The 15974-nt window shown below is 37.0% G+C and overlaps 3 protein-coding genes and 1 pseudogene across 6 annotated transcripts; 2 read left to right on the forward strand and 2 right to left on the reverse strand.

The window, feature by feature from the left end:
* Positions 1-1833: 1833 nt before the first annotated feature.
* On the forward strand, positions 1834-3562 carry LOC102608882 (galactinol synthase 2-like). The gene is made up of 3 exons (XM_006472180.4): positions 1834-2346; positions 2465-2920; positions 3028-3562. The coding sequence occupies exons 1-3, from the start codon at positions 2014-2016 to the stop codon at positions 3256-3258; spliced, it is 1020 nt and encodes a 339-aa protein (XP_006472243.2). The 5' UTR covers positions 1834-2013; the 3' UTR covers positions 3259-3562.
* Positions 3563-5036: 1474 nt separating this feature from the next.
* Positions 5037-7464, reverse strand: LOC107176306 (eukaryotic translation initiation factor 5B-like; annotated as a pseudogene).
* A 1439-nt stretch (positions 7465-8903) lies between these two features.
* LOC102609839 (uncharacterized protein At4g06744-like) lies at positions 8904-11914 on the forward strand. 4 transcript variants are annotated; one of them, XR_008054758.1, is made up of 2 exons: positions 8904-10819; positions 11631-11914. XR_008054758.1 is itself a non-coding variant. In XM_025095979.2 (2 exons), the coding sequence occupies exon 1, from the start codon at positions 9104-9106 to the stop codon at positions 10391-10393; it is 1290 nt and encodes a 429-aa protein (XP_024951747.2). In that variant the 5' UTR covers positions 8904-9103; the 3' UTR covers positions 10394-10422; positions 10542-11914. The 4 variants fall into 4 exon arrangements, 2 of the variants coding, with proteins under 2 accessions (XP_024951747.2, XP_024951748.2); XR_008054759.1 differs by having other exon boundaries at positions 11638-11914; XM_025095979.2 differs by having other exon boundaries at positions 8904-10422; positions 10542-11914.
* Positions 11915-12431: 517 nt separating this feature from the next.
* On the reverse strand, positions 12432-15912 carry LOC102610151 (eukaryotic translation initiation factor 5B-like). The gene is made up of 12 exons (XM_052441491.1): positions 15773-15912; positions 15096-15661; positions 14883-14990; positions 14687-14787; positions 14468-14558; positions 14266-14376; positions 14119-14184; positions 13871-13930; positions 13154-13738; positions 12940-13062; positions 12683-12802; positions 12432-12587 (listed from the first exon to the last, which is right to left on the reverse strand). The coding sequence occupies exons 1-12, from the start codon at positions 15879-15881 to the stop codon at positions 12522-12524; spliced, it is 2106 nt and encodes a 701-aa protein (XP_052297451.1). The 5' UTR covers positions 15882-15912; the 3' UTR covers positions 12432-12521.
* Positions 15913-15974: the final 62 nt, after the last annotated feature.

Here is a 15974-nt window from a genome sequence, read left to right on the forward strand (position 1 = left end):
ATAATACTTACAAACATGAGAAATGGTGCATTGGTTTCACAAATATATAGGAAAGATGACACGATAAATCAATATGATCATATCATATAAACGCTTGAATGGTAATGTTAGACTTATAAATTTGAAACTCAAAATTTGTCTAACATTATATGTCAATAATTATGAAGTTATTGATAGGTGTCTTATTAGTTAGAATGTAAATTTTGGATCTCCGTTTTCCAAACTTAGCAACGCCTAATATGATTACAATTTATTAATATCGATATTATATTTCTGTTTATGGAAGATTGTATTCATTTGATTATGTACCTATATCAATTCCGCATCTTAATTTTCTAAGCTTACCATTTAAGTAAGAAAATATTTATTAATAGAACTAACATTCTTATTGAGATTGAAACTATCAACGGTATGTATAATTTTTGGAGAATGCTAATCTATTTATCCATATACATCATCATCTCTCTTTTTCAATTAACTAACTCGAATAAGGAATGTAATCACTTGGAATTTTCTATCATATTAACTGCATTAAAATGGCAGTAGATCAACTATTGATGAAGTTTCCTTAAAATTTGGCAGCTCTTGATTCATGTAATTTCATGAACATCAAGAATCTTGGAGCATATTCCCAAAATGTGAAAGTTCCCTGGTCAAATTATACATACAACTTTTCTTGATGTTGATTTGAAACCACAAAAAAATATTATCCGTTAAAAATTGGTCGGTTTAGTCTAAAGTTGAAACATTATCTTAAAACTAAGTCTAATTTCATTATCTAGTAATTAATTGTAGGGCCCATGTCAGGCCCAACTAACTTAACTACATTTACTAGGAAAAGTCCCTCATCGTTGTTCAAGGAAGTTGCTTCTATTTGTGCCAGCATGGCTTCACACCGTCCGCTAAATTAGATGCTGAAACGTGTCAGCTCTTCGTACAATCGGACCCCTCTGAAATGGACACGAAACGGGTATCTGTGGGGCCCACCGGAAACACGCTTGTGGTTGCGGTTATGAACGGTCGTGCGGGGTCGCCACGTAGCAAAGTAAAAAAGACTGCGTGGCTGTTTTTGGACTGGACCCCAGTGTGACTTTATTAAATCTCTTGAAAAATAGTGCCCTGTGGGCCTGCCACGTGCCGTATCCGAATACGTGGCGTCAAACCGTGTGGTTTTCGTGGGAAGTAATTAGAGGGCCCGGGTTTGGTGGCGGTGGAAGCTAAAATGGTAATGTAAATTAATTTTTAAAACACGCTTTTTCCCTTTTTATTATTAAAGGGATTTTGATATTGGATTAATAATATAGAAAGGTCTCTCTCACTGGACAAAAATACCATCACACTTGTCTTGTAATAAAGGGCCGATTACGATGTCTGAAGCTGTAAAACAAAGGATAAATAAAGGGTGTTTCCATAATACGCGAAGAGATTGACGGAGGATCTTCGAGGATATTCTCATTAACTATATTAATTTTCCCCCTTTTTCGTGCACCGACTAGATCTAGAATTGTCTTGTTGTAACCGTCAGATCTAGTCGGCTGCCACACGTAGAGTGCGATCTCTTTGGTGGAAAGATAACGCATTCAAGTTTTGAGTAACGGCAGTCAAGCCAATACAGTTGCAAGTCAAATACCCAAACGTCGGCGTTTCGCTCTTAAAAGCGGATAAAGTATTTAACAAATCTTTGTCCTTTAGCGATTTTTTTTTTTTGACTGGGTGGGAAAAGATTTCAAACAGATCAGCTTTCCCTAACCTAGAAAATTCATTAATTAAAAAAACCAAAATTTCAGTTTTTTTCCAGAATTACACCAACCCCGAATTCCTATAAATACATACCCCCACCATCCCCTTTATCCTCACATCACAAAACACAAGAACCTTAAAAGAAAAAACACTCATTTGTCTTCAAACAACCTTCAAAAAGTCTCCTTCGTTTTCTGTCAATCCAAACACTTTCACTCACTCTTCTTCAATACTCATTTCATATCTTCACTTCCTCTCAGAACCCTTTTCACCATGGCCCCTGATATCACCCCCACCACCATCACCAAAACCACTTCCCTGTCCAAAACACCAAGTCTGCCAAAGCGTGCGTACGTCACGTTCTTGGCCGGCGACGGTGACTACTGGAAAGGAGTCGTTGGCTTGGTTAAGGGCTTGAGAAAAGCCAAAAGCAAGTACCCTTTGTTGGTCGCAATGCTCCCTGATGTCCCCGAGGAGCACAGAAAAATCCTCATCGAACAAGGTTGCTTCTTGAGAGAGATCGAGCCTGTGTATCCTCCTGAGAATCAGACTCAATTTGCCATGGCCTATTATGTCATCAACTACTCCAAGCTTCGTATTTGGGAGGTAAGCTGTGTTTTTTCCTTTTATTTTAATTTTTCCTTTTTTGCATGTGTTACACGTACGTACGTTCCTTTTTTTCTTTTTTTTTTGTCGGTTACTAATTTGGTCACTGTCTTTGCAGTTTGTGGAGTATAGCAAGATGATATACTTGGATGGTGACATACAAGTGTTTGATAATATAGACCACCTGTTTGACTTGCCTGATGGATACTTTTATGCTGTGATGGACTGCTTCTGTGAGAAGACGTGGAGCCATACCCCTCAGTTCAAGATCGGTTACTGCCAGCAGTGCCCTGATAAGGTCAAGTGGCCAGCTGAGCTTGGCCCCAAGCCTGCCTTATACTTCAACGCTGGCATGTTTGTGTTTGAGCCAAGCCTCTCCACTTATCATGATCTCCTTGAGACTGTCCAAATCACTACCCCGACCTCTTTTGCCGAGCAGGACTTTCTGAACATGTACTTCAGGGACATTTACAGGCCCATCCCTCCCATTTACAATCTTGTCGTTGCCATGCTCTGGCGCCACCCAGAGAACGTTGAGGCAGACAAAGCCAAGGTCGTTCACTATTGTGCTGCTGTAAGTACCATATTATGACTTCGCTTCATGTTTTCATAAATTAATTTAATATATCTTGTCCTCGTGATGTAAAAAGAAATCTGATGATTCATTTATATATCATAAAGGGGTCTAAGCCATGGAGGTTTACTGGCAAGGAAGAGAACATGCAGAGGGAGGACATCAAGATGCTGGTGCAAAAATGGTGGGACATATTCAATGACGAGTCACTGGATTACAAGAACTATGTGCCTCCAGATGAGGATGCTGAGGACGAGGCCGCGAGGGCGCAACCGTTCCTGATGGCACTTTCGGAGGCCGGTGTTGTTTACTACGTTGCCGCCCCGTCTGCTGCTTAGAGATGGATTGATGCATGCATGGCTAGTTGAAAGTTGGAAATATGGAAGCTAATTATTATATATTAAGTTGCATAGGAGTATAGTTTTTTCCCCGCCTCAAAAAAGCAAAAAAAAAAAGAGAATTTTTACTCTGATTGTGCTGGTGGCTCTTCCTTATGGTGGAAGAAGAACACCTACTTCTTTTCTTTTTTTCTAAAAATGTATTATACAGGAGGTTGAGGTTTTAATTCAATCCTCCTTTTTGTAATTGTCTGGTTTGTTAATTATTTTTAAATTAATATATGAACAAATATTCAGTGTATAATTGGTGTACATGCTCTTTTGTTTCGTTTGCTTATATGTTTGTTTATTTCTTCCTTTCCTTTGTTTTTTCTTTTAACCAAATGAGCTGTAATGGGATTCGAGGGATCTGAGTTCAAAGCTTGTAATCTATTCACAGAAGTTTTAATTGAAGTAACTTGTACAATCAATAGCTCAGTCAAGTTGGCAAAGACATTCGAGCTCAATAAAGAAGAGGAAACGCATACACAGTACGCGTAACACAACTACAAATTTTAGGTTGTGTTATGAGCCATTTAAGTATTTAGGGATTTATCGCAGTGTAGAAGCTCCTTGTCCTTGATGCCATATCTATTACAAAACTTGCAAAATCACTTGGGATAATTCAGCAGTTGTATGAAAAATACACAAAACTACTGAAAGATTTCGAAAGTTTAGTTGTCTCTGGTATGAATCTCGATGAAGTCTGGTTATTGTTACAAATGGTTGAATAACCACAAGAAAACCTTCTTGATCTGCTTTTTCTCAAAGGATTCATGATGCCAATCTCAACCGCGGGATTCGATAATTTTTTTAGTATCTTATCATCGCAAAATTCTACGCTGCGACATTTTGGTGAATGATATATAATGTTGTTTTGCGATCCAGTGCTTTTGTGGTGAAGATTCAATTTTTTGATGAGAAACGTGGTTGAGCATCTGGGATTTCGTGTTTGAATTTTGTCGTACTCTTTACATCAGTAGAAGAAACTGGATTAAGGAGAGTTTTTGATGAAATGAATCAACAGTGTTAAAATAGACTTTTGTTAATCGTGCTCTTTCACATTGTTATTTATTCAATTAATCATCATTTCGTGGATTAGTCGTTAAACTTACAGGGAGACAGCGATGGCCCCATACAGATACATGGAAAACACCAGTTCCTAGCAAATGAAAGATCAAGAAAACCCCTGAATTTGGAATCAATATCTGAAGAAATTAAAAGATCCATGTTATTGATTATCTCGAAGTATCTATGAAAATTTTATTAAGAAAACTTAGAATGAAAGAAGTACTGACTACATTATTATTCCAAGAGCAATATTGCCCAATCGTTCAAACAATAATATTAATCACTTAATGGTATCCTAAAAATTTGCTTCAGCACCTTAACCAAGTTCCAGTCTTTACGAGACATATCAGCCTGGAAAATTTGAAGCAACCGTAAACATTTATTAAATTTAAAAACTAAGCTTTCAATTACTTTATTTATTATTTTACTTTAAAATATTTATTTTCTTTAATTTATCTATGATTATAACAACTTATTTTATTATTAAATTATTTTTAATTACAATAATTTAAAAAATAAATAAAGTCTAAGCCCAACCCAAACCTGCAATCAGCCCTAGCCACCACACGCCCCCATGATTTAATTAAGGTGGGCTTAGATCTGAGGTTGAAAAAACCCGGCGAAGTCCGCTTTATGCTACCACTATACAAAACATTTTTTGCATCTCCTCAGAAGTCAGAATTGCTTCCTTCTATCTGGAAGACGACAAAAGCACCCAGTTATATCAATTCCATCAAGCTTAAAAGCAAAACACAGCACTCATTCGTACTTTATCCTACCAGAAGCATGCTAGAATATACCACAAAAGTGAGATCATCGCGTTCCTTGATGGATACTTCCTGGCCTTTCTTGGCAGCATCAACAGGTTTATCGTTGTTCTTTATTGATGCAACTCTGCCAACATCAATAAGCTCATTCTCTCGAGTAAAACAAATTGGAGTTCCAACCTGTACAGAAATTGGATAAAAGACATCATGAGAGATGATGAGCTGGCCACAAAAGAGCAAGTAACCCAAAACGGAGATACGATAATTATACCTTTACCATGCCTTCAAGAACAACAATCCCCAGTATAACTCGATCTTTTCTCCCAAAAATGAGTGAAATCTTGAGAACACATGGGGAGACTGCATCCGCAGCAACTTCCCTCTTCTTCATCTCCATGATATTTTTAGTATAAGCTTCAAGTTGATTATATAAGTGATAAATTGTATCAGCATTGAAAATCTTCACACCCAGTTTATTTGCAAGTTCCTGAGCCTCCGGTGTCACTTTGACATCAAATGCCAAGATAGCCGCATACTCCTTTTTCTTGTCAGGCATTGTGCTGGCCTTTACCACATCCTTCTTATGCACAGGACCTGTGCTTATATCCCTAACAGGAATGCTCATTTTTTAGGACACGAAAAATGCCAGCAGTGCTTCCAATGAGCCCCAAGTAGATGCTTGCATACAAACTCCCTCACAAGTTTTGTCAACCTTGCTCCTGACTGATTTCATACCTTCCGAAGCAGCTTCTGTGACAGATTTCATCTCTTCCATAGCTGCTTTCTTGACGTCTTCCAAGTCATCATTGGGACCAACCACATACAGACTCGTGCCTGCAATAGCATCCTGGAGGCCCTGCATTATGATATAAAATCTGTATGAAACAGATAATTCTTTTGACGCTTTGAAAGCAGAATAATTTGCCACTTCATGGAGTTGCAAAACTAAAATTGACGTTAACAGCTCTGCTCTGTACGTTAACAATTACCCGAGCGGTGATCTTAATACCCTGTGCAGCCTTGATTTCTTCATGATGCTGATAAGCACCCTGAAATTAAACAGGCATTGAATCATCGTGATGGTCAAAAGAGTAAAAGATATACTACTTTTGACATAGCCTATTAGCCTTAACAAATTTAGGAAAAACTGGATGCAAAAACATTGAAATATAGGATGCAATCCGAAAAGGTGAAGTCAATTCTGAAAGAAATCAAAATTACCTTAACTCGGAGTTCCTTCATTGGATGGGGAGTCAATAAGGCTTGAATTTTGGCAACAATAGGTTCCTACAACGAAAATTTTTATTCGTGAGATATAGAAACAGCATTCCATTAGAAATATGCACAAGAGGGATTTTCGTATGCTTGCCTGTAAACCACAGACCACAATTTTATCTCCTTCGTGAATACCTTTACCTCCAAAATTGTACACCTGATTATGCAGAACCAAAAGAAAATAAGAATTCTCATTTCCATATGACAGTAAAGCACTTACATTAGGTGAGAAAAAGGAAAAGACAAACCTGGACTTCATTTCTGAAGGCAAGTTTCTTGACCATTGTTTTCTGAGTCCAATGAACCAGTACTAATAACAAACCAGGAATGCCTTCTCCAATGTATCATGGCAAACAAACAAACAATGTAATCAGGATAGTCACCAAAGTTAATTTAAGATATTTGCAGGTGAAATACATGCAAGAAGTCATAATAGAGCTAGACATACACGTCTCTGTATTTCTGATAAATACCTATCTCCACAGAAATAGTTAACGGACATGTGATTTGTGAAGAAAAAGATTTGTGAAGTAGTAATTAGCCGGTTTTTGTTTGATTTTTCATTTAGATGCGATTCTTTAACCCGAGGGAAACAAATAATGTCCTCGATTCTGCGGCCCCCTGAACAATACGGCGGGGTAAAGGCCCTGAAAAAGCTTGAAAACGAAATCAGATTTTATAGTGTCCCTAAACCTGAGCCGAAACAAGTGAAAAAGATTATTAATTTAAGATTTTATTATTTTAACAGTAAAAATATTAATCATAGATTCAAATTAATTTAATTTTATAAAATTACTAAAATGTAAATCCCTAATTTTGCCGGTTTTTTATTGGAACATGTAAATATAATGTGAATGGCACGCATGAATATCAGTATTTTTTTTTTGACATATTTCCATCGTTTTTAATTAATTTCTTTTGGCGTGCCGTTTTATCAATTGACAGAAAAACGAAACGACGTCATATTGAATAGTTCTGCATCGAGAGAAAGCACTGAATCAATATTAAATATCTTAGGGCCTGTTTGATATCCTTTTTCGGCCGTTGTTTTCATTTTCGTTTTCGAAATACAGATATAATAAATACGTGTTCGGTGGGCTGAATTCAAAAAATAAATTACAAAACATGAAATTCATATTCACTTTTATAACTAATAAGGTGAAAACATGTTAAACAAGTTCTCCATAAATTACAAAACTAAACTCAAAAATAAATTAAAAAATAAAACCCAAAAGCTCGTTAACATCTTATCTTCATCCTTATCTCTTCATCAACAGCTCTCTCTCGCTCCTCATATCTCCCAATCTAGTTACAACGACTCTTCATCCAACAACGCTCCCTCTCTTTCTCCTTATCTTCATCCAACAACACTTTTTCTCCTTATCTCTCCCGGTCTACAATCTCTTGGTGTGTCGACTGTTGTACTTTGTCTCCACCGCCGCTGCTACTTCATCTCGGCCATTGCCACTACTTCGTCTCCACCACCACCGCTACTCCATCTCGATTGCCTCGACTGTTGCTGCTCTCTCGACTACGTCTCTTGCTGTTATTTATTTTATTTGAGTAATTTAAGTAATTATTTTTAGAGCATGTAAATATGATATTATTGTCTTACGAGTGTCACTGCAAATGCCAAAGAGGAATTTGTTTGAAAGCAATAAACAATTTAATGGAAAACAGATAGCCGCTATTCTTTACAGAGTCTCTGAATGAAAAAAGCAAACCGACATCCTTTAACGGTGATCTGACAATTCAAATTGCTACATAATTATTTTGTTTAAATTATTTATGGTATGCTTGTGAATGTATTAGTTAAACAATTATTATTAGGCCAGTGCTACGTTACAATTAACGTAACGTACGCCCACACACAACAATAATAGTGGGTCTCACCAATGGGTACTGTTGTTGTGTGTGGGTGTACGTTACGTTAATTGTAACGTAGGGGGTTCCTTATTATTATCGCCTTAAATGTTTAATAAAAATTATTTTAAAAAATAATACTATTAAACACATATTCTCTATTTTAATCATTTTTAATTGTGTCAACTGAAAATATATTATTGTTTTCAGTTATAAAATACAGGATAAAGAAAAATGATACTAGATGCATACTAAATTTCGAAAAACAAAAACTACAAAACACTATTTTCATTCTTATTTCTGTTTTTAAAAAATACAAATTCAGAAACAATACCGAATATACCCTTGAATACTGCATTTTACGAGATGATTTAATGCTCATTTAGATAGTGCTCAAGGCTGCACGTGACGTCTATGTTAACAGATGATTACCTCAGTTTGACAAATAAAATCAATAATGTGTGTGATTTTAATTGTAATGATTATTCTATCTTTTTTTTAAATTTAAACGAATACTGGAAAAGGGCCTAACATTCAACTTGTGATGAGGTCAATGACCATTCAGCTTTTTTATATTTGAGCCCAGAACAAACAAAACAACCATTATTTTGTGTTTATGATATTGCGAAAGTTAAGATCAGATCATAAATAACATAATTTGTTTTGGCTGGCAGCAGAACATACAGTAAGTGGAGCTAAAAGAATGACGATTCCGGATGATTCTAAATGCGGCGCACACTGTTCATCATTCTTCCTTTTCCTCAAATTAATAAGTTTCAAGTTGGCCACATTCTTGCTACCCTGTCAAGAAAGCAATCGCCTTTGAGACAATGAGAAGCATCTCCGCCAAATTTTACGTCCTCCTAGTCCTAGCTTGTCTCGTTGTCAATACTATGGCGCAAAATACCAACACAGAGGCACTAGGATTTGTCATTGGTGGCAAACGTATAAGCTTAACCAAAGGCTGTGCCCTTAAGGATCAAAATATACCCATTACGCTCGAATGTCCGCAGCCGAAAACCTCAATATCTTTACCGCCTTTGCCTCTCAAAGATGAAATTTTGCAATTTGCTGAGCAAAGGCTTGCCGTTGTGTATCCTATAATCCAAGAATTCAAGTCCATAATCACATCCGACCCTCTGGGCATCACCAAAACTTGGGTGGGCTCAGATATATGCAATTACAAAGGATTCTATTGCGAGAGCCCGCCGGACAACGAGACTGCCATAGCTGTCGCTTCCATTGACTTCAATGGATTCCAGCTCAGTGCTCCTACTCTTGATGGTTTTCTTGATCAGCTACCAGATATTGCGCTCTTTCATGCAAATTCCAACAACTTTGCTGGTACTATCTCATCAAATATAGCCAAGCTTCCATATCTCTACGAGCTTGACATTAGCAATAACAAATTTTCAGGTCCATTTCCTGCGGCTGTTCTCGGGATGAATAACTTGGAATTCTTGGACATCCGGTTCAATTACTTCACTGGGTCAGTCCCTCCTCAAATATTCACGCAAAATCTCGATTTTCTCTTCATTAACAACAATGGTTTCATGATAAAGCTGCCTGATAATATTGGCAGCACTCATATCCTATTTCTTACTTTGGCCAATAACAAGTTCATTGGTCCACTTCCAAGGAGCATTTTCAAAGCATTCTCGGAGTTGACTGAGGTGCTGCTGGTGAACAACCAGCTAACAGGTTGCTTACCTTATGAGATAGGGTATCTAAAAGAGGCCGTGGTGTTTGATGTTGGCGACAATCAATTAACAGGGCAATTACCGTTCTCATTGGCCTGTCTAGAGAAGGTGGAGCAGCTCAACTTTGCTAACAACCTTTTGTTTGGTATGGTGCCGGAGGCGGTATGCGGGCTGCCGAATTTGCTGCATTTTTCCTTGTCCGACAATTATTTCACGCATGCAGGGCCGCTATGTAGATTTTTGATAGAGAAAGGAGTGCTTGATGTTAGAAACAACTGCATTCCTGATCTTCCATTCCAAAGATCAGTAGCTGAATGTGCAGACTTCTTTGCCCACCCAAGATTCTGTCCTCATATGTGGTCTTACACTTACATTCCTTGTAAGCCTTATTATATTCCGGAAATGGCACCTTCACCTTGACCTTGGTTTGAGCTTGTATTTGAAAAATGGTCGGTCATTTTTTCCCTTCATGTTCTGCAACGAAATACCTTGTTGCTGTAATAATCCAATTTCCTGAAAGTTTGGGTTTTGAGAATTGCGTCTTCTTTTCTTGAAAATTGAAATGCAGTAGCGTGAGACGTTGTTCAGCACGCAAACACGTAGAACGTGCACTTGACTATCCAATGATGCCGATTGTTACATACGATGGTGATCACAGTCACGCCTTCGGTATTCATGATGCACCTGCTGCTATGGTCCTCGAGTCATCTTAGTCAACCCATCCAATGGCCAGAACCAGCACTTCCGAAAGATGGAAATTGGGTGGGGGCAGACCAGGCATTCAGTACCGCGCTGAGATATTCAACGTAGATGCTGTTGGGGTATGGCGTGTCTACGAGAATATTGGTAAGCAAGGTTACTTTGGCGTTTTTCTTTTTTTTTTTTAATAATCTACTGAAGGTGGGGGGTTAGGCGAGAGCCCCTTATCTGTAGATTATTAAAATAAAAATACAATTACATATCGAAGGGCAAATAAGAAGGTGAAGATAATTAATTAATGCAAATATCCAGACTTTTGTTTAAGGAGATTCAAGAAGAAATAGTAAAACGTGTAGAAAATGTGGATTTTGGTGGGAGTTGGATCTTGCAAGTAGTGGTTCGTTTTTTTTTTTTTTTAATTTTTAATTTTTATTGTTCTTATACTCGAATGGAATTTTGCTTTTCATATGAATTGTATGTGGTGGTAGTGGGGGTGGATGTTGTAGGATGCTTACTTTATTTTATCCCAGTTTCCACTCAAATTATGTGCAATTTTAAATGAGAAAATGGGGGTTGCAGTCAATGGGCACAGAAGAATGTTTGCCACTTTAGATGCCTATTTTAATTATGATAAAAAACAATTAAAAAAAAAAAAAAGTTGAAGAGAAGGACAAGTCTTGGTGGTGGTTTTGTCAAAGTTGCAATTGGCGTATGTTACTTGGTTGCTTTTAGAATAAAGCGTTAAGCGATATGTTTCTTTTTAAGGCTTTTCCGATAAAGCATTTGTGGGTTGTAACAGTGACCCCCACTAAAAATAGAGAGAGAGAGAGAGAGAATACATTGCAAAACCAAAGTGGCCAGTTTTCCACTAATTGCTTACTGTTCTCATGCACTTTAGAATTCATTATTGCTTTAATAAGGATTAATCGCATTTGCTTGGTTATTGTTTTGCTGGAAGAAAATAGAGTTGATAAAGATGGAAGTTCGGAAGGCACACTTGCTCAACAACATACATGGCTTGGCACATTTTGTAGCTTGAACCTTTGGCCGTATTTGAGATGTCATATGTTACTGTTCTCTCTTTTTTTCTTTCTTAAATTTATTTTAAATGAATCATTGGCTGTCCAAGGTACTTGTCGCAATTTAAAACTGCCAATATGTTCGTTTGGCTTCAGGCTGTCAGCTGGTAACTTTTTTGAATTATTACGTGCACAGTTCATTGCTATATGGAATCTGTTGGAGTCTAAACACATTTATTTGTTAGCAATAGTTTAAAAATCTGTTCACCTATAAATATGAGGGTGGTGTCTGTCTTTAGAAGAAAAAAATTAGTCTCTAGAGACTTGAATTCACATCCTCAAAATTAGGATTTGATGCATAAAAACAATTCACATGATTCTATCACGATAGAGAAAATGCCTACAGTTGAATTTTTCATTTAGATTCATAGTTTTTAAATTATAACGATAGCCTTAAAAATGGGGCTGTTTTTGTGGACACAGGGTGATTTTATTTGTCTAAGATTTATACAATAATATTGAATGCTCATTTATATCATCTAAGATTTATCTACATTTTATTGGTCCTTTCTTTTCTCTGCTCTTACAACACCCAACCCCCCCCCCCCCCCCACCCACAAGAAAGCATCAATTTCTAACAAATGAAAGATCAATAAAATCCCAGAATTTGGAATCAGTATCTGAAGAAATTAAAAGATTCATGTTATTGATTATCTCAAAGTATCTATGAAAAATTTATTAACAAAACTTAGGATGAAAGAAGGATCGACTGCATTATTCCAAGACCAGTACTCAACTGCACAATCGTTCATAGCACAATATTCATCACTTTATGGTATCTTAAAAATTTTCTTCAGCACCTTAACCAAGTTCCAGTCTTTACGAGACATATCATCCTGAAAATTTGAAGCAACCGTAAGCAGACCAATATTACTGACATTTACCCTGTTCAAATAAATGAAAAAAAGCAGCAAAGTGCAAATTATTTTACCTTATAATAGGCTTTAAGTAAATCAATGGACCTCCTGGAAATGTGACTGACAAGTTCATCACCAACTCCAAAGTTCCTAAAAAAATTTTTTTGCATCTCCTCAGAATTGCCTCCTTCTATCTGCAAGACGATAAACGCATCCAGTTATATCAACTCCATCAAGCTTAAAAGAAAATCACAGCACTCATTCGTACAAGTAACCTTTATCCTAACAAAAGCATGCTAGAATATACCACAAAAGTGAGATCATCACGAACCTTGATGGATACTTCCTGGCCTTTCTTGGCAACATCAACAGGTTTATCGTTGTTCTTTATAGATGCAACTCTGCCAACATCAATAAGCTCATTCTCTCGAGTAAAACAAATTGGAGTTCCAACCTGTACAGAAATTGGATAAAAGACATCATTAGAGATGATGAGCTTGCCACAAAAGAGCAAGTAACCCAAAACGGAGATACGATAATTATACCTTTACCATGCCTTCAAGAACAACAATCCCCAGTATAACTGGATCTTTTCTCCTAAAAATGAGTGAAATCTTGAGAACACATGGGAAGACTGCATCCGCAGCAACTTCCCTCTTCTTCATCTCCATAACATTTTTAATATAAGCTTCAAATTGATTATATAAGTGATAAATTGTATCAGCATTGAAAATCTTCACACCCAGTTTATTTGCAAGTTCCTGAGCCTCCGGTGTCACTTTAAGATCAAATGCCAAGATAGCCGCATACTCCTTTTTCTTGTCAAGCATTATGCTGGCCGTTACTACATCCTTCTTATGCACAGGACCTATGCTTATATCCCTAACAGGAATGCTCATTTTTGAGGATATGAAAAATGCCAGCAGTGCTTCCAATGAGCCCCAGGTAGATGCTTGCATACAAACTCCCTCACAAGTTTTGTCAACCTTGCTCATGACTGATTTCATACCTTCTGAAGCAGCTTCTGTGACAGATTTCATCTCTTCCATAGCTGCTTTCTTGACGTCTTCCAAGTCATCATTGGGACCAACCACATACAGACTAGTGCCTGCAATAGCATCCTGGAGGCCCTGCATTATGATATAAAATCTCTATGAAACAGAAAATTCTTTTGACTCTTTGAAGCAGAATAATTTGCCACTTCATGGAGTTGCAAAACTAAAATTGATGTTAACAGCTCTGCTCTGTACGTCAACAATTACCTGAGCGGTGATCTTAATACCCTGTGCAGCCTTGATTTCTTTATGATGCTGATAAACACCCTGAAATTAAACAGGCATTGAATCATCGTGATAATCAAAAGAGTAAAGATATACTACTTTTGACATAGCCTATTAGCCTTTGGTAACATGAACAAATTCAAATTTTGGAAAAACTGGATGCAAAAACATAAGGAATATAGGATGCAATCAGAAAAGGTGAAGTCAATTGTAAAAGAAATCAAAATTACCTTAACACGGAGTTCCTTCATTGGATGTGGAGTCAATAAGGCTTGAATTTTAGTATCAATAGGTTCCTACAATGAAAATTTTGTTCGTGAGATATAGAAACAGCATTTTATTAGAAATATGCAAAAGAGGGATTTTCAGATGCTTGCCTGTAAACCACAGACCACAATTTTATCTCCTTCGTGAAGCACCCCATTAATTAACACAACATCAATTGTTGTCCCGTAGCCTTCACATACCTTTACCTCCAATATTGTACACTGATTATGCAGATCCAACAGAAAATAAGAATTCTCATATTCACATGACAGTAAAGCACTTACATTAGGTGAGTAAAAAGAAAAAACAGACCTGGACTTCATTTCTGAAGGCAAGTTTCTTGACCATCGTTTTCTGAGTCCAATTAACCAGTACTAATAACAAATCAGGAATGCCTTCTCCACTGTATCATGGCAAACAAACAATACAATCAGGATAGTCGCAAAAGTTAATTTAAGATGATTAATATTTTGCAGTTGAAAAACATGCAAAAAGTCATAATAGTGCTAGACATCAAATTTTAGCACATGCCTAATAGCACTAGTAGGTACAATACTGAAAGTCTTTCCCATTTCTTTGTTTTTGTAGTATAATTCAGTATTCAGCCCTTGCTCCTTAAACTGAGTGATTATCTGACAAACCAAAGAAGAGAAAAGGTAAGAATATGAAAGCAAAACAGGCAAACCAATCAAAAAAATAGTTAAAGAAATGGCTGATTGTATTAGACATTTCTTAGCCTCATTTTAAATTCATCTTCTACATCTTTAGATTGTTGTTCCAATGCTTTCTTAATAGGTGCATTCTTGCAACTTTTCCACCCATAGAGTTTGTCCGCCTAAGAAATTAAACGGATAAGGAAAAGGAGAAAAAAAATAATAACCATCAACTGAAAAAAGAACAGCTACTGCAGCGCAGTGATGAGACAACACATTGAACTTACCTTGCTCAATGCAATGATGAAATCCACACTCCTCTCTTTCAAAAGATCAAGTGATTCTATAGTCTGTGGCTTTATTCCATCCATAATGTCAACAACTAAAATTGCAATATCGCAGAGACCTGGACCCCATGATCTTAGATTAGTAAAAGACTCATGGCCAGGTGTATCAACGACCAATAAACCTGGAACCTTCAGCTTTGCATCAGCGTTTAATTTCTCAGTTCTTTTCTGTATGTTCTCGACCGGGAAATATGTCGCACCAATTTGTTGTGTAATACCTCCAGCCTCACCTTCCTGAACATTAGTACCCCGGATACAATCCAGTAGCCTTGTTTTACCAGCATCAACATGGCCCAAAATGCAGCAAATTGGTGAACGAAGATTTTCTTCTGCCTGTTTAAAGGTAGCATCTGCACTAGGTGTTTTATTTTTAGCAGTAGCATCTTTCTTCCTTGTCTTGTCTGCAACCTCAGGTTGGCTGTTCTTTGTCTCAGTATCCTGAGAATTCTCTGGCTGCAGAGGAATGGCTTTCTTGATAGCAAACTTTGGATTGGCAACTGCAGGACCTGTAAAATAAAATAAAAAATATATAAGCACCGAAATGAAAAAGGAAAAGGATGCAAGGGGAAAAGCATCAATAGCTACTCAAAAGGAAAACACAAAGCAATAAGTCTCACCTGCATCATTTGGAGACAGTACACTACTCTTTATCTTTTTCTTCACCTGTACAGAATCAACCTCTTCATCATCAAATGTATCGTTGAAAGTAAAAGTAAAATCATCCATGGTCTTTGCATCCCATTCCTCATTGGTATCTTCTTCTTCTTCTTCCGGTCCAATTTCCTTGGAGGCATCAGCAATTTCCAGATTATTTTCCAC

This window comes from Citrus sinensis, chromosome 5, assembly GCF_022201045.2.
Source record: "Citrus sinensis cultivar Valencia sweet orange chromosome 5, DVS_A1.0, whole genome shotgun sequence".
Taxonomy (NCBI): Eukaryota; Viridiplantae; Streptophyta; class Magnoliopsida; order Sapindales; family Rutaceae; genus Citrus; species Citrus sinensis.